The sequence below is a fragment of the Eurypyga helias genome, unplaced genomic scaffold (assembly GCF_000690775.1).
Source record: "Eurypyga helias isolate BGI_N326 unplaced genomic scaffold, ASM69077v1 scaffold36473, whole genome shotgun sequence".
Lineage (NCBI taxonomy): Eukaryota > Metazoa > Chordata > Aves > Eurypygiformes > Eurypygidae > Eurypyga > Eurypyga helias.
Window position 1 is genome coordinate 1 of NW_010241227.1, and position 25,001 is coordinate 25,001.

The 25,001-nt window shown below is 41.2% G+C and overlaps 1 protein-coding gene across 1 annotated transcript; it reads left to right on the plus strand.

Moving 5' to 3' along the window:
• Window positions 1–7,448: 7,448 nt before the first annotated feature.
• LOC104507426 (glycerol-3-phosphate acyltransferase 3-like) lies at window positions 7,449–24,506 on the plus strand. The gene is made up of 12 exons (XM_010148697.1): window positions 7,449–7,604; window positions 14,928–15,000; window positions 16,600–16,870; window positions 18,030–18,104; window positions 18,800–18,889; window positions 19,762–19,855; window positions 20,142–20,257; window positions 21,626–21,681; window positions 22,016–22,101; window positions 22,874–23,002; window positions 23,849–23,928; window positions 24,392–24,506. The coding sequence occupies exons 1-12, from the start codon at window positions 7,449–7,451 to the stop codon at window positions 24,504–24,506; spliced, it is 1,341 nt and encodes a 446-aa protein (XP_010146999.1).
• The last annotated feature ends 495 nt before the right edge of the window (window positions 24,507–25,001 follow it).

The following is a 25,001-nucleotide window of genomic DNA, read 5'->3' on the forward strand; positions in this document are numbered from 1 at the left end:
GCTTCAGTCCTTCCTCGCGCTCCCGGCCCCTACCCGCCTCCCACCCGGCGAGGCTGCCTGCAGAAACGGCCCTCTGGGGTTGCTTTGGCTGGCGTCATTCTTGGGTTTCAATTCCCGTTTTGTTTTTAAGGGGAAACGATGCTCCGAGTCAGGAAGGCTGCTCAGCCTCCCCGCGTCGCACGGCTGGGTGCGGGTGAGGCAGCACGGGCTTGTTCCCGAGGGCTGGTGGAGGTGTCCTGGGCTCAGGGATGCCTGCCAGTCACCTGCCCGCAGGCTCCGCGGCCTGACACAGCTCCAGGCCGGAAGTCCGGACATGTGCTTCGGAAGCGCCTCGTTCATCTGTACCAAGAGCTTTAGTAACGTGTCAAACCAGCGTTTAAACCCAGCTGCCTGGCCCACCATCCAGTGTGGGTGGACAGGGCTGTACTCCTGTCTTCGGAGTGGGAGGGTGGCGTCATGCCAGCCTGCTATAGGAAAAGGCTGATCTCCCACCTACGGTGAGGTGTACAGGACATGCAGCTGTGAGCCTGTCTGGAGGTGCACTGTACTGTTAGGGTTGTGGTGAGAATATTTTGTGTTAATACCCTAATAGACTGTGATAAGGAAATAATAAAATGATCATGCTAAACAATGGTCTGACAGCAGTAAATGGTACCACTCCTTCCTATAGACTGAACTGTCAGAATGTATGTTTTGCCTTTTGTTCAGTAGTCTCATTTTACTTCTTTTTAATATTTGTAGTAACACTTTTTTTTTTCACGTTCTAGCAGTTGTTCCTGACCATATCATCCAGGAAAAAAGCTCTAGAAAAAAAAAAATCAGGAAGGGAGAGTTAAAAGCAAGAATGTTCTTTGAAATATGATCAGAGATCTGGTTAAAAGCCCACGGGATTTTTTCCCCTTCACTTCAGGAGAGTAAATGTTTGATTTCATCCCCACCAGCACTATAGGTAAGCGTATTCTTAGCCTCAGACGTTCATTTCCTGACTCTTGAAATAGGATGTATGCTCCTGTAGTCTTTCAAGAGGTGTTAACACAGTTTTGGAGTGGCACGCATGTATTTTTAGGTTGCATATAAAATTAACCCTTTTAGTGCAATTTCTTTTTCCTTAAAACTTTTTGGCAAGATGTAAAAGGAGAATGGTTAGTTCTGGCATATTTACATTTAAATAAAATTCCTTAAGTATTATTTAATATATATTTGAATGGTGCCAATATTTAGAAGAGGAAAACTGTTGTGATTCTTACCTGTTATCACAGCAGAGAGAGGGACCAGCTAAAACACTTATTTCTCAACACACTCAAATGATCTAGGTCTCTGAATAAGGGGGTGATGAGTCTGCAGGTGATACAGAGTGATTGACAAGATTAATGGGAAAGAGCTAGTATGCCTTTTTGCAATGCAGGCCACGTGACATTAAACAAATGGGTAATAGTACAACACAACTGAAGGGATACGTTGCAACAAGTGACTCCATTATGGGCCACGTTGCCATGGTATAGGCAACAAGAGCAGGTGGATACGACCAGCTTGCATAGCTATTTGTGGAGAAAATGATGAAAGCGAACACGAGGCCTAACATCTTTCAGAAATTGTCCCAAGGACCCTCTGCTGTGATTGCAGTCACTCCTGAGCCAGAGCTGTGAGAAAATTTTACACGTTTCATCAATGCAATGCATGTTGGGCATTGACAAATTACTCTATTGCGTTCAGCGTCAGTGATACACAAACCATATACAAGATTTATGTTGACAGTGTATGAGGTTGTCATGTAATTCCTACACATCTGATGGGTATCTATACATTGCTGAGGCAACCAGATGTAGTCAGAACATGTAGTGGACTTCCCTCTTTCGTAATACAAAGGGGCAAGCTTGTTGTAAGCTACAGGATATGATAAATAAGGTTCTGTAATTGTTGCATTTACCTCGTGTGGAAACAATGATGCTTGTGTGGTCAGAGCTAAACATGTTGCAGTCATTCTAGTGAGTGATACAATAAACTAGTGAGTGATACAATAAACATACTTCTTCAATGTTTTCATAATGCAATGGTTGGTGGCCAAAGATAAACCACAAATAGCAGGATCTTATTGCAGTCAGATATAATCACAGATCTGTTTAGTGGCTTAGATAGAATCTGTGCAGGCCTAAAGAGCGGCTGACACAGATCTGTTAGAGTATGCATGCAGAGAAGTGGATATTTGCACTTTAGTGTGTGAAGGCAGTGTGTTTTCCATAAATAAATATCGCACCTGACATTGCTTACAATGCAATAGGTGGTCTTTAAAATTATTCTGGCCCTTTGGAGGATTTTTCACTAGTTGAGGCATGAACCTCAGTCTTGATAAAAATTGAAACAAAACTACCAGAGGTTATTTCACTCCTGAGTAGAAATCAGGTGAGGATTTTGCTGACTGTGAGGTTGAAACATTGAGAGGATACAAGCAAAAACCAAAAGGGATTTTTTTTTTTTTTAATAGCTGGTAAATGTTTAATCAAAAAAGAGTTATTCTTAGTAGTTTTCACATGTGAGTACACACATCAGAATTCCTGGAGTGCAGAATGCTCTGGTCAGTCCTGTTTGAAAGACTTTCTTATCCTGCAAAACATAATTCCTGTACCCCTGGATGTTACGAGGTGCTGGGAAATCAGCCCAGATTTGCTCTCTTGACTTTGTGTCACTGAATTACAGGGCTTTTCTAAGTAGATCAGTCTTTGCTTTGCTGTCTTTGTAGCATGGCAAAACTTGAATAGAAATACTCGGGTGTCCTACAGCTGGAGTCAGAGGAGTATTTTTTAGCAGTAGTAACACCTTCATGGGCCTAATGACAATGCTAGGGTGGACTTCTAGATGTAAGCAGCTTTTGATCGTGTTGCAGCTCAAAACAGGTAATCATTGTACTCTGTATATTTACTGTAAAAAAGATCAACCAATAAAAGATTGACCACAATTGAAAGTCATGGAGCCTACTGTCCTTTGCCTTGGGTGGAAATATCTCTTTGTTAAGCTGTAGGGAATGTATTCAACATCTGGAGCACCACTTGGCTGAAGCTGATGTGTCAGTGCTTTTCTGGAACAGTATCTGCTAGGGACACATGATGTTCTGGTAGTCTGATAAGAAAGACGTTATGCGAAAGGCAGGCCAGTGTTGGCTGCAAACTCTCCTCTGTGATATCCTTCCAGGCATCTTTTGGTGCCACTGGAATAGGAGGCATGCCTGGAAAGAGTTGTTCCCAACATTTCTGTGTCGGTCCTTCTCTTTAGAGACCACGCCGAGTGTTCTTTCTAACCTCTGTTAGAGGGAAGGCAAAACCATAGCGGTGCTCTTCGAAAGCTGTTACATCCTACTGTGGTTTTTATCTGTTCGCAGTGTCTATGCACCTGCTTGAAAGTTGAGTGCTGTATAGCCACTCCTGTGCAGCAAGAGGCTCTTTATACCTGATTTCACCCTTCCATGTAAGGCGCTACAGATAGGCAGAGGTCAGTGCTGTGTTCGCTTCTCCTTGCAGTGAAAAAATAAATGGATCTTAAATCCAGCTCTCTCAGACAATTGCAGAACGTTGTCTGTTAATAAGAAACTAGCTGAATGACTGCAAGCATTGAGAGCCAGAGCAGGCAGCTGATGCCCACTCGATCTCCTCATTTCCCTTGGAGTCCAGGAATATCTTAATTGTTTAAAGTGACTTTCTTATGCTTGACTGTGTCAATTTGAGATTCGTTACATTAAAGAGAGCTTTGCTCTTGAATTCCTCTTATGTCACCAGCATCTCTTTCTTCGAAGCTGGATTTCATTCTTCCAAATGAACAGAGAGTTTTGCACATTAAGTGTCTTGTGACTTTTCCTGACATTACAGGGTACTTCATCACAAAGAAGTGCTTGTGGTTATTTGGTTTAAATTCATTAGCTGTTAGTTACTGGACCTTACCAATGAGTGAAACTACATTCTATTGCTGCATGTTTATTTATTTGCAGTATCTTCACACTTCCGGATAAAGTAACTCTTCCAGCTTCAAAATGGACATGATTTCAGCAGGCTGGCTATTGGTAAGAGAGATAAATGCAAGAAGGGCAGAGGGGTGACATGCAGAAGCTCTGTTTAGTCAGTGGATGGCAGACCTAATTCTTAAAGAAATTATTGTGCCGAGGATTTTTGTGTAGCCCCATGGCAAACTCTGGTTATTCAGCTCATAGTGTTGGATGCCTGGCTATTCTTATTGGAATTTGACAAACGTGCATTTCAGTGTCTCTTTTGAAATAATAAAAAAACCCAGTGATTGTGATGGGGTGTAATAAATTATGGCAACTTTCTGACTGAAAGATAGGAAGCTGTGGTATGAATTTCCTGGAGAAATAAAGAATTTCCTTTTTTCTTCACATCATGAGCAAGTGCATCACCTTCATGCAGGACAGAGATACGATTCAAGTCCAGATTTACTTCCATAGCAATCCTGAGTGCTTTGGAGTTAAGAAGTAGACCTGCTTTGACACTGTGTCTTAGTTGTTTGCATGCCCATGATCCCAAGAGCAGAAAGACACTTTAGAAGTTTTGCCAGCAACTTTTGGCAGAAAATTAACCAAGACTGAACCCTTTGGTTGTGATTGGATCAATTCCAGTACTCAAGCTCATTCTTTAGTGCTTTTGGGGACAATTTTCCATGGCATTAGAATTCTTATTCCATACTGTTTATTAGGTAGATATAGAGGCTCTTCTTGATTTTGGCATCTTTCCCTGTTTGGGTGGTTTTAGTGTTTGTTTTTTGCCTTTTTTCTTCACCCTCCAACCATGTGACATTAAAGGTTTGCAATAGAACAGTAAGAACACTGAAACGTTTTGCACGATTTCCGGAGGCACAACACAGATAAAGAAGAGAAGAAGGATGAGGGTTGTGGCTATATGGGTCTTGTAGTGCCTTTGGGCTAGACAGTGACCGCCTCAGCAGGGAGGCTACTAGCAACTCCTCCTTTCTTTCTGTTTATGTGGGAATTCCATTCCTATGGCCTCCCCTTTCACAACCCTGCAAGGGGACGGGGCTCCCAGGCTGGCCCATGAATTCCACGTGATGCTTTCACCACAGTGGGTTGTTGCAGTGCTGCGTGTCCAGGAGCAAACTGAGTGGAATGGGTGTAGTCATTGTCATTTGCTGTGTGGCAAATGTGACATGTTGGGTGAAAAGCAATAGACTGCCAAAGCCTCTCTGTTTTGTTTGTTCCCTCTCCAAACCTGTTCTGCTCTTTTTGGGATGTGCCAGTTATAGCTGTCTCCTTTTTGTGTGCCTAGGCTTATTGCTGAGGTATCGCATTAAGATGGTCACCACACCTTCATGTTAGTTCTTGGTGTGCTATCAATACTTCATTTTGTCCACCTTTCCTGCCTCACATCAGGTCCCAGAAACTACCTCCACCCTCCCACCCACATTTTTTAGCACCCAGACGACTACATACCGATCCCCTGCGCCACGGCTGAGGGTAGCTATTCAGAGATGTACTGCGTTGCGCCAGGGGATCAACACCCGCTCATCCGGTTCCCTGCCATATGCGATCCTAGGAAACGTGTGGTAGCAGGGCAAGCCGCTCGAAGAAGAGACCAGAAATGAGAATGTAAGGAATGGTGGCTAAATAGAAAGATGTTTTACAAACAATGAAACTTTGTTCCTAGAGAAGCCTAGAACTAGAGCTGCTCGGTGAGGCAGGTGAGTAGAAGTGGGTAATGGTGTGCCCCGCAGCAGCGGTGTAATGAGAGAGTGAGGCGTTTGGGGTCACTGTTGAGAGAAAGAACAGTGGGAAGGCAGAAGGAATTTAAAAAACAAACCAACCAGGTTTTGTAGAAGACGCAGAAGGCTCAGAAAGAGGTCAGCAAAGGGAAAGAAAGTAAAGGAGGTAAATAATGAAAAGAAGATGCAAAAGAAAAGTTGGATTGCTGAAGAAGATGTGATATGGTTACAAAGACCTGAGGGATGGCATTTATCAGTAAATCTGGATACCAAAGCTACTTGACTCATTATATGGCACAAGAAGCAGGTCATGGTATCACATGAGCTTGTAACATGTCATAAGCCTGCTTGCTGGTGTCTCGGTGCATGGTATAAACTGAAGGACTTGGTGGTGGTGCAGCCCGTCTTGGTGACGGGAGAGTATTGGGTGCACTTCCTACAGAGGATCTTCCTGTCTGCTTTCATTTCTAAGGGATCCAGTTGCGTGTACCATGGCTGCTCCACAACACAACCCAAACAATGGTTCATGAGCATGGGAGTATTTAAAAAGGACAGCCCCAGCTTTAGACAAACACACTAATGTAAGCACGTGCAAAGGACCAGCACGTCACTGTCTTGGAAGTTGTGCCCTAAATGCTTGTTCCACCAAGGTTAGTTAATTTATTCTGTGATAAGGTTGTAAATGAGCAGCTGGTGAGCTCCTCTTAGGTTCTATAGGTACAGTCATTCACCTTTGTTCTTGTGATACATACAAAAGGGCAGAAGAGTAGTCAATGTAAGGGGCTGAACTGGGTCTTTCCTAAAAAATATCAAATTAAATTATCAGCATTTGATAGAATAGAACAAGAAACCTGCTTATCTGTTGTATTTAAATTCTGTAGTCAAATAGATGCAAAGGTAGGTGACTTGTTACTTCACCACAGTGCATTTTGTAACCCTATGATAGAGTTTGGCTCATTTGATGTAGAACAGTGGAGAGAGCAGGTTTTATTGCAGTGTCGATTCCTGCCTGTTGAAATTTGCATTTCACAGGTGTTAGAATAAAATAAAATAAAATAAAATAAAATAAAATAAAATAAAATAAAATATGCGTTGAGACAAAAACAGTTTAATGATTCATAAAATAAAATAAAATAAAATAAGCCTGACTTGCACCTCAAGCTTCAGTTTGGTTCTGTTGGTCAAATACCAAAACAAGGCAGTCATTCCACTACAGAATAGAAAGTCTGACCAAATAAGTCACTAATTTGAGTAAATGTCAGTTGGAGAAGTGCTTCATGTGTATTAAATGAAGTTTAGAAGAGAAGATTGAGGCAGTCTGAAAACCACACCTACTTGGTTCTGTATTGTAGTTTGCTGGTGGGATGCCTTGTGAAATCTAATTGACACATTGACAAGTTTCTTTATTGGCAGCATCTTATTACTTAACATATATTATTCATTATCATGTTTTTTAATTCTTCTCCCAGGTATTATATCTGGTGAGTATATGGTAATCAATTAAAAAGAAGTGGGTGGAGTTAGGGCGGGACAAGCGGTAGAAATTACATTATCACTGAGAGCATTTGTGGTATCAGGTTTCAGAGGGCAGCGGCTTTCTCCTGAAGATAGTGTTGGCTCTTAGAATGTGTTATTTTTATTTGTCTCTGTCTTTTGAAGCTTGCTGGATTCTCCAGTACAGATCATGATATATTCTGAGAAAGGCGGCGGGTTGGCATTTTGAAGGAGCAAACATGGAAGAAAATAGAGAGGGTTATGGCCTGGCGGAGGGCAAGATTTTGTCTATCTGGACAACTTTGTTTGTGGTGTTAGTTTTGTTGCCTTCGACGTTTAGAGTGTCATTGGGGATTTCTCATTTCTATGTGAAAATAATAATAAAAATGTTAGAGGTAAGTTGAGAATTGGGTTTAAAAGGTATGTGTTTACTACAGGACATACTTAATAAAAAACAAAAATCTGTACATCTGATATAGATGCCATAGAACTCAGCAGAAAGAATTCCATTAACTTGGATGTATTGTTTGCAGCTTTAACTTACATGATAGTTTTTTGGAATAGTGTCTTTAATGATATCTAATTATGTGCTGGGTCATAATCTGGTACTGATTTGAGGTTTTTCTTGGGTTAAAGTAGAGATTCCATGATATATTGCATCTAGTTCAAGCTGGTTAGAATGTTTCATGCTATACTAGTGACAAGTCAAATATAAATAAAAAGATTTATTAGTTCATGTGAGTTGTTAAGTAGCAAAGGTGTATTTTAGATAAACATAAATTTCAATGATTTTATTTGGATTTTTTTAATTGTATGGTATCAATGAGTACTGTTCTAGGTGAGAATGCTGCCTGTGCATGTTTGTTTCTTCCAGTTATAAATCTGGGGGAACCAGTAGTCACAAGTTTCGCTGTATGAGATGTGAGGAATCCATGCAACCTTCTAAAAGTGTAATTTTTCTAGAGATGAACAGGTCACGGCTAAGATTCTGATTCTGCTGATATCAGTAAAAGTTTTCTGGAGCTTTTAATAAGCCAGAATTTAATTTAATTTTTCAAGTCTGACTTTTTATATCCATCAGTGGCCAAAAGCAGGTGCTGTGAATTCATCATATTGAACAGTGAAGCACTGACATTTTCCAGTAATTAACTTTGTCTTTCTGGCATAAACTTGCTATTCATTAATATACTTTCTTCTTGTGGCAGAAGACTTATTACTAGTATTGTTACTATTACTAAGCTGTTAGACCCATCTATTTGTGCAGTAGCACATGTTTGTAACTGTGTGATACAGTTCATACCAGGACCATCTTTCCTTCTTTCCTTGCCAAGTCTGTTTTATGATTCTTCTGTGTGTCTCTCTCTCTCTTTTTTTTTTTTTTCAAGTACTAATTAAGAGCTCTTGGGGAGGGACTGTCTTCAGTTGTATGAACATCGTTTAGCATAGTGGGCATGACTGCAAACTTCAGGGGTTACTTGTTTTTTCAGATACTGATGTCAATGAGAAATGACTGCCTGCAGTGGCTAGGTGTAATATTGGCTTTTACATGTGATACTTTTTTTATCAGTCAGTGGTATGGTAAATACATTCTTACTGGTACCTTGAGTAAGAGGCTTGTAGCACTTGTATGTGGAATTGATTTCATCAGGCGCTCCCTTATCAGACACAAATCTGAGGAGGTCTTTGGACAGCTTTGCTGCTGTACTTGGCAGGCATTAAAATAATTTCTGGGTGGTTTTTTTGGGGTTTGTTTGTTTGTTTTTTTCCCCCCTGTGCATTTCCCAACTTTGAAGGGCATTTGAGCCACTCAGTGGGTTCCTAGGATAGGAATACACTTCTCTTTGGAAAAGCACATTCAATGTTTTTCTTTCCAGGGTTTTTGTAAACAGCTATGAGCATGACAGTTTTGCGTTCACAATGTGGAGGATTAATTTATCAAAACCCAAGTAATAAAGTTAATTGTTACACAATCAAATAGAGCCTTTTATGTGTAGTTCCCCTTTGCCGCAGCAGCTAATAACAGGAAAAGCACAGCTCCATGTATTGCAGTTCAGTCTGTCTTGTTTTGTTCTTTAGGTGAAAGTTGTTCCCTAACTGTCCTGTGGGCAAAGAAGGAGTTTTCTCTGCTTTCATCTTATGATATTTTCAGCTGGTTTTTTTTGAAGTATTGTTCAAATGCTTCTCATTGTGCCAAAAACAACTGAGAGCTATCTTGGCGGGAAATGTGCAGTGGAGAGGACACAAGGAATGTTAGGTTCCCTTTGCTTGTGCTGTGGCCCACTTGGCCCTTTGGAATTAAGGGTAGGGCTCAAAAATGCTGGGTTAAAGCTTGTGCATGCAATTGCAGTGCCTCTCTGGGGACTCCTGGAGTTCAGTCAGCAGAATATGGCTGAAATCGCTGCTTGGGATACAGTTAACTTTAAAGCAGGCTTATAGGTGCCCTTTGCTCAAAAAAAAAATGAAGGACGTTGATAGCCTAGTGATGTGTTGACTTGTTTCTAGCTGTGGCATTATCTACCTGAGGCCTTGCTAACAGGGTAATGCACGAGGACCATCCTTGGTTCCTGTTGCTAGCCTGAAGGGTGAAATAGGATGTCCTACAGGATAGCTGCACTGAAAATGCTAAGAGCAAATGCCTAGTTATGTATTAGCATGCTGCTGACTATACTGCAGGAATATCTGCACTCTAGGAAGTACCAAACAACTGGTTGCTGTTTCACCAAAAGTCCAACTTTCAGGCCTATGACTGGATTCCCCGTTGTGTTGTGTTTGATTTAGTCTGTTATGTAGAGCAGCAAATTTAACAGAAAACTCTTCACGTGAGTACACTTTATATTTGCCTATTACAGCTTTAAATGACTACACAAATTGGGAGGCAGGGGGAAAAAATGTTTTCTTTTCCTTCATGTTTTGTCAATTTGAGAGAAATAAGAGTAGAGACTGAAATCAAGGACTTTAAAGTCAAAAGATTTTTTTTTCAAAGTTGTGCTTTCAAAGAAAGCATATCTGTCACCCTGACTGAATTTTCTGGGAGTTCTAGGTGGTTTAGGACAAAGCCTAAGTCTGCAGATCTAGTACTAAGCAGTACATAATGGTGGCAAGTAATAAGTTATTTTGATTTACTGACTTCACTCAAGTGTTTTAGCTGTGTAAACAGTGACTGGAACAAATGGGCATGAGGGAATCTGTGTATGAAAAGAATTCATCCTCTGCTGCTTCTCCATCAAGGAATCTAGGATACTTGTTCTTTTTAGAGACAAAAGAAATCTTTTTACAAAAGCAAGAATCAAGGTTTTGAAAATTTGGGGGGTGATCAGTTTTGTTTGTGGGGTTTTGTTTTAGTTTTGTGTAGCTTTTTTGTTTGTTTTGGTGGTGTGGTTTTGGTTGGATTTTGTGGGTTTTTTTGTTTGTTTGTTTTTTTTACATATGGATACTATATAATAAAAGATTTCCAAGACAGTAATTTATCAATTGCATAGCTGTTTGCCCATAATTACTATTATTACCATTTATTTATCCTTAAAATATTTCTGGAAATGGTAAAGATTAAATTGGTTTGGTTTCTAATAGGGTTGTTATTTCCCATATGCTTGTAAGCTTTTATTTGTGAAATAACGTGTTTTCTCTAAGCTTTGTATTTGCTTGTCTGTAGTGGGGTTTGGTGGAAACGGCGTTACCCAGCTCTTTAGTGTTGCAGCTGCAACAAGAAAATGCATTTGCTAGAATGAAATCTACACCATGCTTTCGCAGTTCTGTGGAGAGTCAAATAAACACGTTAAACAGTTGTAGCTCTATTTGCCCAGAATCTTCTGGAATTTCATGAGACCTGAGCTTCTGAATGAAATTGGAGTATTGCTGTTTCTTGAGAAATACTCACGTGTAACAAAGACATCGACCAGCTAGTAACTGCAGATAATCTTTGAACTGATAGCTCACTTGCGCATTGAGGTAGCTGATACGCTGTAAACTCCCACTGGAGTATGGGCAGGGGTTGCAGGCACTTAAGATAGTGGAAGTAGCTCACCGCTGTGCATTCCGAGACATGATTATCCTGAGCTAGCCACTGCATTGAAGAACAAAGAAATGATCCCTGTGCTTTTATTCCCAACAAAGGTTTGGGACCCTTCTCAATCTATTTCATCTGCCCTCAGAGCAGGAGGGAGATTGTGAGTGCTTTTCACCACCTGTTTGTGGACAGTCACTGCTTGCACATCCTCTCAGATATGCAATATGACATGGAGATCACTTGGTCTGGGTTCTTGTTTGGGATCTGAAAGAGGAAATTGGGCCACACAGAAAGGACTGTTGGATGAAAAGGTCATTAAGTGCTTAATCTTAGATGATGATTTTTAGCTTGCACTAAAAACCTACTGGCCTTCTTTCTGTGATTGTATGGGAAGATTTCACATGGAGTAATTGCCGCAAGGCCTTTGTCACACATGAGAACAAAGCCAAGCAGAGGGTTAAAACAAGCCCCTGTAATGAGTGATTAGAAAAAGCTTTTGTAAGAACATGGGAGAAGAGGTAGTAAAATATGGGAACATAAAGGAAGAGACGGAAAAAAAAATAATACACAGTACAGAGAAATGGAGTGTTAAATAACACACCAAGCTGTACTTAAAAGAAAAAAAGAGAGGAAAAACCAGAAGTAGTGAGACTTCAAAAAAATGAACATTCCATGGCTCTTCAATGCCATGTAATATGAACAAAGTAATTAATATAATGAAGTATTAGGCACCTTTATTTTGTGCAGGGTGTAATTATAGGAAGCCTCAAACAAATGGGCTGTTGGAGTTAAACTGTCATGCCCTCAGTATTCCAAGTGGGATTACCTGCTGGATGCTTGGACTTCTTGTGTCTTCATCACTTCAGAAATGGGAGGGAGGAAAGCACAGACCAGAGTTCTCATTCAGTCAGCAAATTTAGGAATGAAGTTGCTCCATTTAACACTTAAATTCTGTGTTAGTTGCGACATCTGTGTTTTTGTAAGGTATTTAAAACACCCTTTCATTACTCTTTTGCAACAAAGACCAGCACGACAGCTCTGTCTCAATACTATGCAAAACAAAGGCGAACACAAAGACTTATTTTGTATTTTAAAAACAGATTAAACATAGAGATGCAACTGAATGCAGAAGAACATAGAAACTACTCTGCTGGGTCAGTTCAGAGTTTGACCCAGCCAGATAGCCTGGCTTTGACAGGCCTCAACTCAATGGCTCGATGAAAAGGGCCTAAGAGCTGGGTGATTGTATGGCTGCATTGCCAGGACTACCCTCCCAGCTGCTTGTTGCTTCAGCATTCCATGCTGATTCACGAGTTAGGGGAGTTTTGTGTCTCATGATGATGATTTTCATCTGTGTTTTTATGTAACTGCTCCCATTTTGATTGTTCTTTGGCAATATGCCCTGGAGAATTAACTCCACAACTTAACTGTGTTTTGTGGAAATATATTATATTTTTCTTCCTCGTAAAGTCTGCCCGATGCTTTCATATGATGCTGCCCTGCTCTTGTATTACAAGAGAAAATGGGTAACTGTTCCTTATGCACCTGCCCTGTGCCAGTCCACACTTTGTAGGCGTCTCTCGTGCGCTGTCTCTGCCAGCTTTTTTCCAGCCTAACTAGCCCAGCGTAACCATCACCTACTGAAAGCTCTCTCTCATCTCCCTTGGCTTCTGTCTTTGTAGCCTTGGCTGACTACATAACTACAAGATGCCACTTTTGTCCTACTGTTTCTCTGTGCAATGAGGCCCTAGGAAATAACTTGGCAGTTCTTTATACTTTACTAGTCAACTTTATAAATTTTTGTTTATTTCTGACTTGTCTTCCTCAGTTGAATTTGGTACATGTTTTTGTGAGTCAGCTTGGTCAGTGATTATCACCCTTTTTCTACCTGGGATTCAAAAGCCAGCCTAGTTGAGGTATTCCAAGTCCTTCAACATAGTATGAGTAAGCTCACGACTGGCAATACTTGCCAACTGGCAGGTGCCTGTTCATGTAGGAGGACTGACGAGCAAGATAAGGGTGGTAGGCAGGTAGACAGAAAAACAGAGAGTAAGGAAAAAGGCTTCATTTGCCAAGCTAGTTGACTTTTAATTTTTTCTTCCCTCATGCTATCCACCTTTCCTAAAGGATACTGGGGAAGGGGTGAGGACCAGCAGTACATTATAAAGAGGTTAAGTTTGCCACATGTCTGACTTCATTCTCTTTTGCAATGTTCTTGTTCCTGTTCTGAATATTCTTTCATTTCTCAGCGTGTGGGCTGCTGTTTTCATGACCTCCCCTGGCTCCCTGCTTCTGAATGACTCTCCATGTATTGCAAAAGACTGAGACAGATGATGTACTACTTTACCTTTCCTAGGGAATAACTGGAAAATATAGACCATGTGAATGTCTGTGGGTTTGTTTGGTTTTTTTTTCATGGTGTTATAACAGGTGGTTTGCATGGAGAAAATATCACATCAATGCCCATTCTGCTTTCTCTTTATTCCCTTCTCCCTCTCCATAAGTTGGCTGATGAAAAAAGGTCAGCTAAGGGTAACTAAAATATCCTTATGCCATGATAAAGTGTCCCTTTTTTGTTATTGCCTTAACCTTCAATAGCGACAGAAGGAACTGGTAGAGTACACGCAAAACTTAAGAATTGCAAAAAAAACCTAGTCACCGTTGTTGGCACATGCAATGTGTTGTAATGGGTCAAAGATTATTTGATATCAAGCTGTGTGGTGACTTAAATGGCTGCATGTGTCAGTAAGAGGGAAGTAAACTGTTTAGCAAGTGTTGAAGCAGAAGGATATATCCTTACCTGTTGTAGGTGGGAAGCCTTAATAGCAGGTGAGGATGTTAGTTGAGAGGGTCATTGATGCCTTAATAATGAGCAGAGCCTACACGCAAACATCCTGTGTCCTTTGTTAGGGAAGATACCTTGACATAAATATGGGGAGATGTAGTCCTCATGAGAGCTACTGTTTATGTGTCTGTATATGTATGAGGAAAACATTCAAAACCATGAAAAAATCAAAAAATGAGGCATATTGGTATATTTGATTTTGCTAATGAAGTTCTGTGCTGCCCTGCATGGGGATGGGAAACTTGGTTTAGCTCAAAAAGGTAAAGACGGAAGGGTGAAAGCTCATCAACAAAATTACTATTTCCAAAATACTGCAGCTATGAAATGGTTCCTCTGTCTTCTCTTAAAAAAACTGCATGAATTTATCTTTTTCCAGCATGTCTCTACATGTCTCTAATGTCAGTGATAGTATTTGGCACCATTCTGTCGTCTGAAGCTAACTGGGGAAGAGAGTGTTTTGGACCCATGGGCCTCACAGAGTCTCTTTGTTAGCTCAGTAATTTGTGTGTGCAGGGTGTGGTGGGAGTTTTGTTTGACTGTAAAAACAAACAAATACACAAAACCAAAGAAGAAGCAACAACAAGACCCAGTGGGGGGAAAAAACCCAAACCAAAATTGAAACAACTTCCTGTGTCCTGAAAAGAAGTTTGAGCTAAACTATTTTTCCTGACAGTGGCGAACGGTAATCTATGTACCAAATGAAACAGGAGGCATGCAGGACAGCCTTCAGGGTGGATTTGGAAAAGGAAAATCTAAGACCTGGCTTCTATAAGAGGGGCTCAGACAGTTCACCTAAGGTGATTACAGAATGCCTGGAAATGACGAAATGAAACCCATCAACATCTACTTTTCTTGTTTTGGGAACAGTGGGCCACCCTGCAGATTGAGGAGGGAGTAAAAAAGCAGAAGGCGCTGGCACTTGAAAATTTAATCTCCACTGGTAAGACCTCTGAATGAAGGTGACACAGCACTATTTGTCTTGTTAAAAGGCAACTCCTTTAATCTTATCTTGGAAAGAGTAAAAGGAAACCTGAATTGCATCTGATGTTAAGTAAGAAAACTGGAATGGCCAAAATTGAGTTTGAAGGACAAATAACTGCTTAAGTTACAAACCTACAAAAGAGACCTAAGCAAGATAATCTGTGAATGATTGAGTCTTCTGAACAGAGGGAGTTAGAGACTGGTGTGGGTAGAGAAAGACCTTGCTGATAAGCATTTGGGAAGCTGTCCCTGTTTTCATGAGTATTCTGTACTTTCTGGCACTCTCAGTGCTCTCTCTACAAGGTTAGGAGAAATGAGTATTCTTTGCCCTTGCTGTTGTTCTGTATGGATTCTCTCTGCATGCTGGGAGTTACAAGAAACAAAAAATTCAGGGTCTCTCACGTAAAGGAGCTGCACCATCCCTTGCATCACAGTTACAATCTGCACTCTTCTCTAGGCATGGGGACGAAGTCCATGGGGAATTTTTTTCCTCTTCCCAACTATTTTTCCTTTCTTCTTTGACTGAAGGGCACTGGGTTAAGTTCTCATAATACTACTTTTACTTGAAGTGCTATTTTTAGTCATTCGTCATATGGACTGTTTGGTTTGTCAGCTAATGAATTTCAGGTCTGATGATTTCCTGGATGTTGAAGGTTTGATTGAATTGGAGCTAGAGGAAAGTTTTGTGATTCTGATCAGGGGTAGTATGTTGATTTAAGATGAATCAAGTGTAGTTTGAATAATGCATATTTAATGTCACTCAATACCCCTCTCCTTGGGGGGGGGGATGGGGGGCGGGGGGAAAGGCAAACAAAAAAGCTAAGCGTTAGCTGGTATGAATCAATATAGTTTGAGTCACTGTAACCAGCCAGATAAGAATCTGGTCTGAGTGACCTCGGCAAACATCACACTTGCTGTGTGGCTGTCCTATGAGGTGTGATTTTACAGATGTGGAGCACAAATGTGTGGTCATTCTTCTTGCACGATGCTTCTGTGTTACACTATGCATATCTCAGGGGAAAAAATCTAGGCGCTTTGAAGTTTCTTGGTAGTCAAGTGACTTTTAAAGAAGAAAGGATGGGGAAAGAGAGAAGGCTTTGAGGAAAAGAGACCAGAGGAAAGTGTTTGTTACAGCTGGGAAAAAGTAAACCTGAACATCAACTACGCAAGCACTGCTTGTGTTTGAGTCAAGGCACCAGGAGGGGTCTGCAGCCTTGGCAATTGACGTTTCTAGGTGTGTGTACGCATGTCGTTTGGTACACGTGTGAATGCGTGTCGTTTGGTAAATGACAGACAAGTAGGTGTTGTGCTCAAGGTTTTATTTGCAGCTTGCTCTGAACGCTTTTCTCCTTTCTTCAACTTCCTGGTGTGTTATGGCATAGGATTAGGGAAGTAACTTGTGAAACCAAACAGTAGGACATAAATGAAGCATAACAATGCAATTATGTTCCCTGGAATAGGAGGAGAGCTATTTCTAAAAAGCATGTGTATTTTACTCTTTTTGGAATCTGTATTTTCCATTCCGTTGTGTGGAAGGAAGACTCATTTCCTCATGCAGGGATCATCCAGAGAGAGGAAACCTCCATGGAAGAGGAGATTGCTGGCCAGTGCCAAGGACGCTTCAGTCTTACTGATGTTATGTACTTCTCCAAGAAGGGGTGTGAGGCAGTTGCGGAAGACGAAGTCACCCGACGGTTCTCCTCTGAGGAACTGGTGTCCTGGAATCTCCTCAGCAGAACCAATGCCAACTTGCACCATGTCAGCTGGCAACTGAGCGTTGTGTGGGTCATGGGGATCCTAATCCGGTATTGTCTCCTGATGCCTTTTCGGTGAGCCAGATATAATTTGAGGGGATTGTTTTTTCATACTAGTTTTGTAAAAAAGATGTGAAACAATATGCTATTGACTAGTGCAGAAAGGAGAACTTGGCATGACTTGGTTTTCCAAGATGCCATCGAAACTCAAATATCCCCAAAAGTAAAAGAAGGTGCTGAAGTTGTACATTTCTCACATTCCTTATGTTGTATTAGTAATTTATTTTTTTCAGATCCAGCAGAACTTTATAGAAATGATCTGGAGATCTTTTTGTGATGTAGAGTAACAACTGTTTCAACTGAAAGGATCAGGCTCTACCTGTCTGAATAAGAGATGGGGAGACTGTATGCTGAATGCGTGGGAGTGGAAGCAGAGCCAATGTTCTAGGAGCACAGGGTTGGATGGAAAAGAGAGAAAACTGTCTGGAATGTGTTACATTTTCAGACTTCAGTATTTCTTTTAAGTGAAACCAGCCTTTTATCATATTGACCATAAGAAATATTCATGTCTTCCTGTAAAGAGCAGGAGCTTTTCAAACTTCTTAATTCTTTGATGGGAGGACAGTATATTCAAAGCATAGCTACAGTGCACAGAGGGGTTTCATACCAGTCAGTCTCATGGCAGAGCACGTATGCTTGCGTGTAAACTTAGATAGGCAGCTTAAGAGGGCAACATTTATTTAGCAATGGTTTCAATATTAGTTCTGCTCAGCCATTAGTAACCAATGATGGTTAATTTTCATGATTATATAGTAGCTTACTGCTTGGGGTGGAAATACATACTGGAATTTCTGGATAGCTTTTTAAAAATTAAATGATGTCTCCCTTTTGGCAGCAAGAAATTGCAGCTGTGTTAAAGAACGCTAGCCACTACTCGCCATCCTCCTTGAACACGATGGCTTCTTTACCATGTGAGGGCTTCAGATCAAGGTGTGGTGCATTTTGGAAGACAGGCTGCAGGCAGCACAAGGTTTTGTACTCAGTGCAGGATCAGTTGAGTGAAAACATGCTCCTATTATCCTATTGGCCTCAACTGGTTTGTATTGCTAGTTAGATGCTGTTAATGGTATAGGGAAGCAGTGTGAAGTGGATCAAAGGATTATATAAAAGATTTTTGTGCTTGCTCTTTCAGTTTTGCTTTTTAACATTTAATTAAGATTATTGTACTTTGTAGTGTCTGCTTGGCTGTTTTCAGCATCCTCCTGCTGGTCTTGGCCACTACAGTAGTTGGACAGTTTCCAAATGGCAGGTAGGTGTTTGTCAGGGCTCTTTCAATTTTTTTTTTTTTAATTACTTCAAATATTTTAATTAGTGTGTTGGAATATAAATCTGCTTGAGTCTGGAGGATTAATTTGGACTATTGTGGGATGGTTTTTGTTCTCTACTGTAAACTCATACAGCACTATGAGAGAGAGTATGACAATGCCACCTGAAAGTGGACATGCGATGTAAGCCGGATAGATACTGATGGAAGTGTGTGTTAGAGTGGAAGCTAAAGAGTATGCTCTACTTGAGTCACAACAGGGCAAGTAAGTCGTCTGTCCTGAGCAATTCCATATTAACGCTGTGAGATAGTTATGTCCTGTCAGTGCAAAAAACTCAAAATGTGATTCACCAGCTAAGTATTTTAATATTTAACTAAAATGTTAATGAATGAGTGAATAGCAGTTGCTTCCAGAGAAAATCTATAAAACAGACTCCTTACTATAATCTTTTCTGCTTTGAATCTGGAGGGTTTAGAATATATTACCGTGTAAGAATGGACAAAGAATATCTTTGATACCCAATAAGCTCCTCCTGCGTGGCATTGTTAGTGCAACTGAATCGTCTTAGTACCGTCTTTGTAATAACAGTTACTGGGAGTAATTTGGAGAGTTTAAGTTATGTTGTGTTATGAGTGACTGCATAGAACTGGAAATGTATGTGTGGCTTCGTTTCTTCTAGAGTTAAACGCTGGCTGAGCAACCAGGTTCAGATGATATGTGCCACATTAGGTGTCCGATGTCTGGGTGGTCTAGTTCACTTCCACAACAGGTGAGTGGGGCCACCCTGCTCTTACTGGTTTGGTATTAATTTCTTTCAGTACTCAATGTCTCCTGTTTGAGAGCAGGATTCTTATTCCATGACTGCAAGGGTACTGTAATGGTGCAGTTTAGGTCATCTAGACTCAAGATGTTTGCATGCACCACTGTGTTTTCTGTTGTGTACTGGCAGGGTGTGCGGAGGGGGAGTGGTACCGTGTTCTTGATTGATTGTACACTTAAACGTTATTCTCAATGTTTGCTGTGAATGTGTTGTAATCACACGCAAGAACATTGTCAGTAAATGTTTGACTGTTCTGTTAGCCAATTTGTTTGGTAACAATTCTTTATGGCCTCTCCTAAAATAAGTTATGGATGGTATTTCTGTAAGGTGTTGTGAGGTTTTACTTGCTTAGTGGTAGAGATTAACGTAATGGAGGCTTCTGAAATTTTTTTGCTTTGTTTGTGCTTTAGAAAACAAGCAAAATCATGCTCTAGCGTCTTTGCTTTTAGAGTTTTAGTGTCCAAACAGTCTTTGATATATACCTCCATGAATGGTAATGTGTACAACTAAAATGCCTACTCCAATTAAGTCTTGTATTCTCAGCTAGTTTTGGTGAAATGCCAAAACTACTGAAATGACTCTTGAGAGTAGGAGGAAAGATGACTTAGCTGCTGTAATGTACTGCCAGAAGTTTTGATGTATATCATAGCAATATTAGTATTTTAAAATGTTTTGTGTTCTACTTTCAATGGATCTGCAGATGAGCTGTGTGCCTGAAATACGTTTGTCACTGGGAGTGTCAGTTGTGGATGGGTCACCTGATGGGGCCTGTACTCTGGAGAATAAACATTAAGTAGCTATATTTATGGTTGTCATTGCAGGGAAAACAGGCCGCGGGAAGGAGGCATCTGTGTAGCCAACCACACGTCCCCACTAGATGTTCTAATCCTGGCCAGCGACGGATGCTATTCCTTGGTATGAACAAGAGAGTTGGTAAACATTGGTTATGTTGAGATGCCTGTAGATGCAGTGTTGGGTAACAGGATAAACTTACTGGTGGTAGAAGAGTGGGATTTGATAGCATTCAAACTCACATTCAGGACTTGAGAAGTAATAAACACAGGCAGGTGTGTGCACATTTTTGACCGAGAGAATTGGTATAATTTGTGAACGAGCTTAGAAACTGATGTGTCTGCGGTCAGAGTTTTATCACATAAGTGTGTATGTGTTTGCATAGTAACCACTTTCTTTGGGCTTGCAGGTTGGCCAGGCACACGGAGGGCTTCTGGGGATTATTCAAAGATCTTGCATGCAAACCACTCAGCATGTTTTATTTGAACGCTCAGAAATGAAAGACCGTCATCTGGTGAGGAAAAAGTAAGGTAGTGAGGTGTTGGTTTAATTGTCCTGTCAGGTCTAGTGATTTTAAGGTCCAAGCATGAGTTGGGACTGTTCTCACCCTGCATCTCCTTGGTGGACAGTTGTGGGTTGTCATCAGTGTGAGGTTTGGAACTGCTCAATCAGTGAAGGTGCAGGGTCTAGCAAAAATCTACTGCACGTTTGATGGTTCTGGGAATTTCCACGTTCCCACAACTGTCCTGCTTGCCACAGGCAGGAGCCTGTTCATTCAGGTTTGAGGCCAATAATTCAGGATATCAGGATGGATACGGGAGTTCTGTCAGCACATCTGATTCCCAGGCCATGCCACACCCCCTGGTACATTTTTCATCAGCTCTGAGCGTAGAAGGTGGTTATAGCTGCTGTGAGTACAGGATGAAGGCACGCCAAAAAAAGGCCAAGGAACCACCTAGCTGCTAGAAGCTGGAAGAGCATCCTGAAGACGTACCAACATGTTTGCTTAATGCCTATACTGCTCTCCAGGCCTGCAGTATTGATTCCTGGCAGAGGGCACGTTGGACTTGAAGGACATGAACAGGATTGACTCATTATGGCAGTTCTTATGTTCTCAGGTGTTTACAGAGGCTGTTCTTAGTCATCTTAAATCTTCATGAAATAGGGTGCAACACAGCTAAGGTTAAGGAAGTGTCTATGACAGCTTGTCCAGGAAAATGGAGAAGGTGCCCCCCATGCTGGATTATTCTCTCCTTTTTTGATATCTGATGCTTTGTTTTTGTTCTTTAATGCAGACTGGAGAGGAACTTCATGCTCTTGAGTCATAGGAAAGAGGCGTCTCAGAAACCAACAGATTTTGTGTGTCAGTAATCTGCTCAGTGCCAATACATTTGTTTTTAAGTGATGCAGCAAATGTAGTAAAATAGTGGCCTATCTCTTAACTAGATGTGGAGAGTCATTAGATAAGTGTAAAACTGATGCTATGATCCTAGAAGGCATGAAAATTTGAAATACAGAATATACTTCAGTCAAAAGAAAAGTTTGACTGTGTTCATAGCTGGAGTCTGTCACAGATAAAGGGGAAGCGCTTTTTACATGCTTCAAGTACCCCTGTTCTGTGGCTCTGTGTTCATTTGGTTAAAATGGTGAAATAAAACTGTAAACAGTTCTGCTAATTGAAAAAGTAGGTTTTCTCCAAGACAGGCCTCTGAGATGAAGGCCTGAAAGCAGCACACATCCTGGCTGAGGCTACTGACTGGCAAAGGGCAATTAGGCAAGGGCTTTTCTTGTCCTGTGTAAGAGGTAATGGATGTTTAGATTCTTGGCCAAATACAAATGTGAGTCGTATGTGAAAATGAAGTATACACTGAGGTTTTATTTTTCTCTCCACAGAATTAGAGAACACATTACAGATAAGGACAAATTACCCATTTTAATTTTCCCGGAAGGTAGGAAACAACTATATTGATTTTATTGCTCTTCTCGCTTCTTGCCACTGAGTGCAGTTTATTATTCCCAGTCTTTACAAGCAAGGTGTTTGTTTTCAGTCTGTAGAATTAATTAGCTTTTGTGAGGAATTAAAAGTCAGATTCTAATATTATATGACGGTCTGTTTGCTTTAGTGTATAGTGTAATGGAAGAGAGAACAGGCTCTGGGATTACACTTCAGAACTAAAGCTTACTTTCTCCTTTAGCAACTTAAGTCTTAAGACAGTTTAGGATTCATTTGCTGATACTTTCTTAGAATGGATTAAATTCTTCATCTGTTTTAATTCTGGCTAGGTACCTGCATAAACAACACATCAGTAATGATGTTTAAGAAGGGAAGCTTTGAGGTAGGAGGGACTATCCATCCGGTAGCAATCAAGGTAACGTACCTGCAGTTTTCCAAACACGGAAAGATTATTTGCAGAAGTTTCTCATGTCAGAGAGGCTGTTAATGTGTAAACCTTTAAAAAAGGGTGTTGCTTTGTGTGAATAAGGTACTGGATTAAGCCCTGAAGAAACACAATCTTTTCATGGTGCACAGTGCCTTGCAGTTCAGTGCAGTAGGGGAAACGTTTCACTGAGTGTCTTTACAACTGGTTAGGAGCAACCTGACAAGCTCAGTTGCGATTGCTATGCTGTGTGTTCAGTCCTGCCTGCTCTTTCTGTCCTAGGGCTCCTGGCTTTTGTGTGCTTTGGGGATAAAGGCACTTCTCATGGCACTTCCAAGGCTTTCTGCCTGGCTTAGCCAAGTCACCCTAGCTCTAGACTGGAACTATAATGTTGTCTCATCTTGTGGAAATTGTTAAAACTGGTGTGAGCGTTTTCAAGGAAAGATTTGTAGCCACCATATCTGTAGATGACAAGTCTTCACATTTGGAGTAGATCTGTCTGGTTAAAGCTGAGATATGTTTCAGTGGGTCTGTCACAATTTGGGGTCCTGCGTTGCTTGTAAGGCTTGACTGCTACAAACCTGTAATAAATGTTGAAATGTGGAGCCTTGCTCCGAATTTACTGCAGGTTTTTGGAGGTGTGATTAGATTTGCTCCCCGTTTAACAAGTTGAACTGTGACCTCATGGCCAAAAAGGAGCAACTTGGTGATTTAAACTCAGGTAGCGGATCATGCCCTTTCGCTTACTCTTGTCGTCTTCCAGTATGACCCCCGCTTTGGAGATGCGTTTTGGAACAGCACAAAGTATTCCATGATCACCTACGTCTTTAATGTGATGACCAGCTGGGCTCTAGTCTGTAATGTGTGGTACCTGCCACCAATGGTCAAAGAGGTACTTACTCTTCCGCATGTTTTGAAAACGCTCATAAAACGTTGTCTGTGAGGAAATCCACATTACTAGGCATGATGTGTTGGCATTGTGTTTGCGAATCTTTATTGACAACTTCATGGACAAAGGCCAGAAAGCAACACTGTAGTCTTAAAATTAAGTGAGCATGGATTTATGTGGGTTGGTTATCTTCAAGTAAGGACTACTCTTGCAGAGATTCAGACATTTCTGCACCATGGTCCCTGTTGCTCCCAAACAGCTGCTTTACTTGGGTGCCGCTGCCTTGCTTTCCTCTGCTCCCAGGGACTAGAAGAGATGTTTAAATGTGGTTTTATGCTGCAGGGGTCCTGCCCCGTAGCCTGGCACAGACCTCCCTTTTTAACTCCAGATGTGATATATAGACTCAGGCCTTCTCTTCACTCTGTACTGGAGTGCTTCTACGTCCTCTGTCCCCCTTCTTCCACCATCTGCACAGCTTCCTCCTGCCTCCTCGTTTCTCAGCTCTGCAGAATATCCAGCCAATCTTTTGCCCAGCAACTTTACCTCACAACTTGGCACAGCCTCTCAGCCCACTGCCCCCGGATGTCAACCTGATGGTGGCAAAGCGATCAAGGCCTTGGCTACAGTAGTGTCTCAGTTTGGAGCTGCTTTCCCTGGTCTTTGCTCAGCCCAGGTCTTGGCAGAGAAGCTGCTGTAATGCACGTGTCTTCAGCCCTCTGCAGTTGGGCAAACGGACGTCTGTGGGCCTGGCAGAAACCCCAAGTGCCCACTGTCTGACAAATAGTACCTCTTTAAAACATGGAGAAAATGCTTAAGTTGAAAAGCAAATAATTTGTATATTTCTTGCAGGAAGAAGAAGATGCTGTTCATTTTGCCAACAGAGTCAAGGCTGTCATCGCTGCTCGGGGGGGAATGTCTGTGCTTCCTTGGTAAGCTGCAACACCTTTGAGGTTGGGTTTAAAGCATACTTAGTTATTCTGTGTTCTGAAACATTAGCCCAGAATCTTTTAAAACTACATCTAGATTTGCTTTGCTTGGGCTGTAGTCCATCACCCTTACTGACTCTGAGTCAGAAAATACCACTTTCTAGTGGAACTGTGCAAGGAATAACAAATGGACTAATATAGTATAAGAGGAGAAGCGGAGCCTACCGGTGGCTCTAGCCATCAGGTAGTATTTGGTGAAAATAATTTGCCTGTTAAATGCTGGATTAAAGGAATAGCTTGCTTGTGTCGTGTGGTAAGTCTTGGCAGTACGGACCATTCAGCATTGTATTGCAAAAGCCAACATTTAGGGTGAAAACTGCCTTGACTACGTTGCCTAAATATTGTAAAGTGCTTCTGCTTTGACTCTGAAGTGAGCTCAAGGCTGTTTCTTTTCTGTATCTTTCAGGGATGGAGGACTGAAAAGGAAAAAGGTCAAAGAGTCCTTCAAGGAAGAGCAGCAGAAAAAATATTGCCAGATAGTAATAGAAAATGGATCTGTGGGAAATGGGAAGGTTTGTTAAATGGTATTTATTTTATCTCATTTTCCCATGACTTACCTCCACCAGAAAATGGGTTATTTTTTTATACAAAAACATATTTTCCTTCTGTCCTAGTAAGATATTTTGCATGTGACACAGCAGGCAAACCATAAAGAGATAGTATTTTGTATTAAATAAGCATACAATTTTATAAATAGGAAGATTTACAATACAGTAGTAAAATTCTCTCCGATGTTGAGTGAGAAGAATCTGCAATAAAAGCACTTGGTTTCATTAAAACACCATTTTTTTTAAAAAACTTTGTGAAACCTTGAAGACTTAAATGGTAACCTTTTAACTTGTGATAAAACCCGTCTGTACCCCTAGCCTCTATCAGCGGCTGGGACTAGCAGTTTTCCGTGAGCCACAGCCACTGTGTTGCTGTAGAGAGAGATCTCCCGATGCCAGAAGACATTAAGCAGTTCACCAAAGTATATGTTTTCTGAACTGCAGGTTGGAGAGGAAGTGTTGGATGTC

Bases quoted from the DNA above. Each gene is read 5' to 3' on its own strand.
- LOC104507426 (XM_010148697.1), top strand. From the start codon at position 7,449: ATGGAAGAAAATAGAGAGGGTTATGGCCTGGCGGAGGGCAAGATTTTG. The intron at 16,871-18,029 runs GTGAGCCAGATA...TGTACTTTGTAG, and splicing joins TGTCTCCTGATGCCTTTTCG to TGTCTGCTTGGCTGTTTTCA. The intron at 19,856-20,141 runs GTATGAACAAGA...TTGGGCTTGCAG, and splicing joins GCGACGGATGCTATTCCTTG to GTTGGCCAGGCACACGGAGG.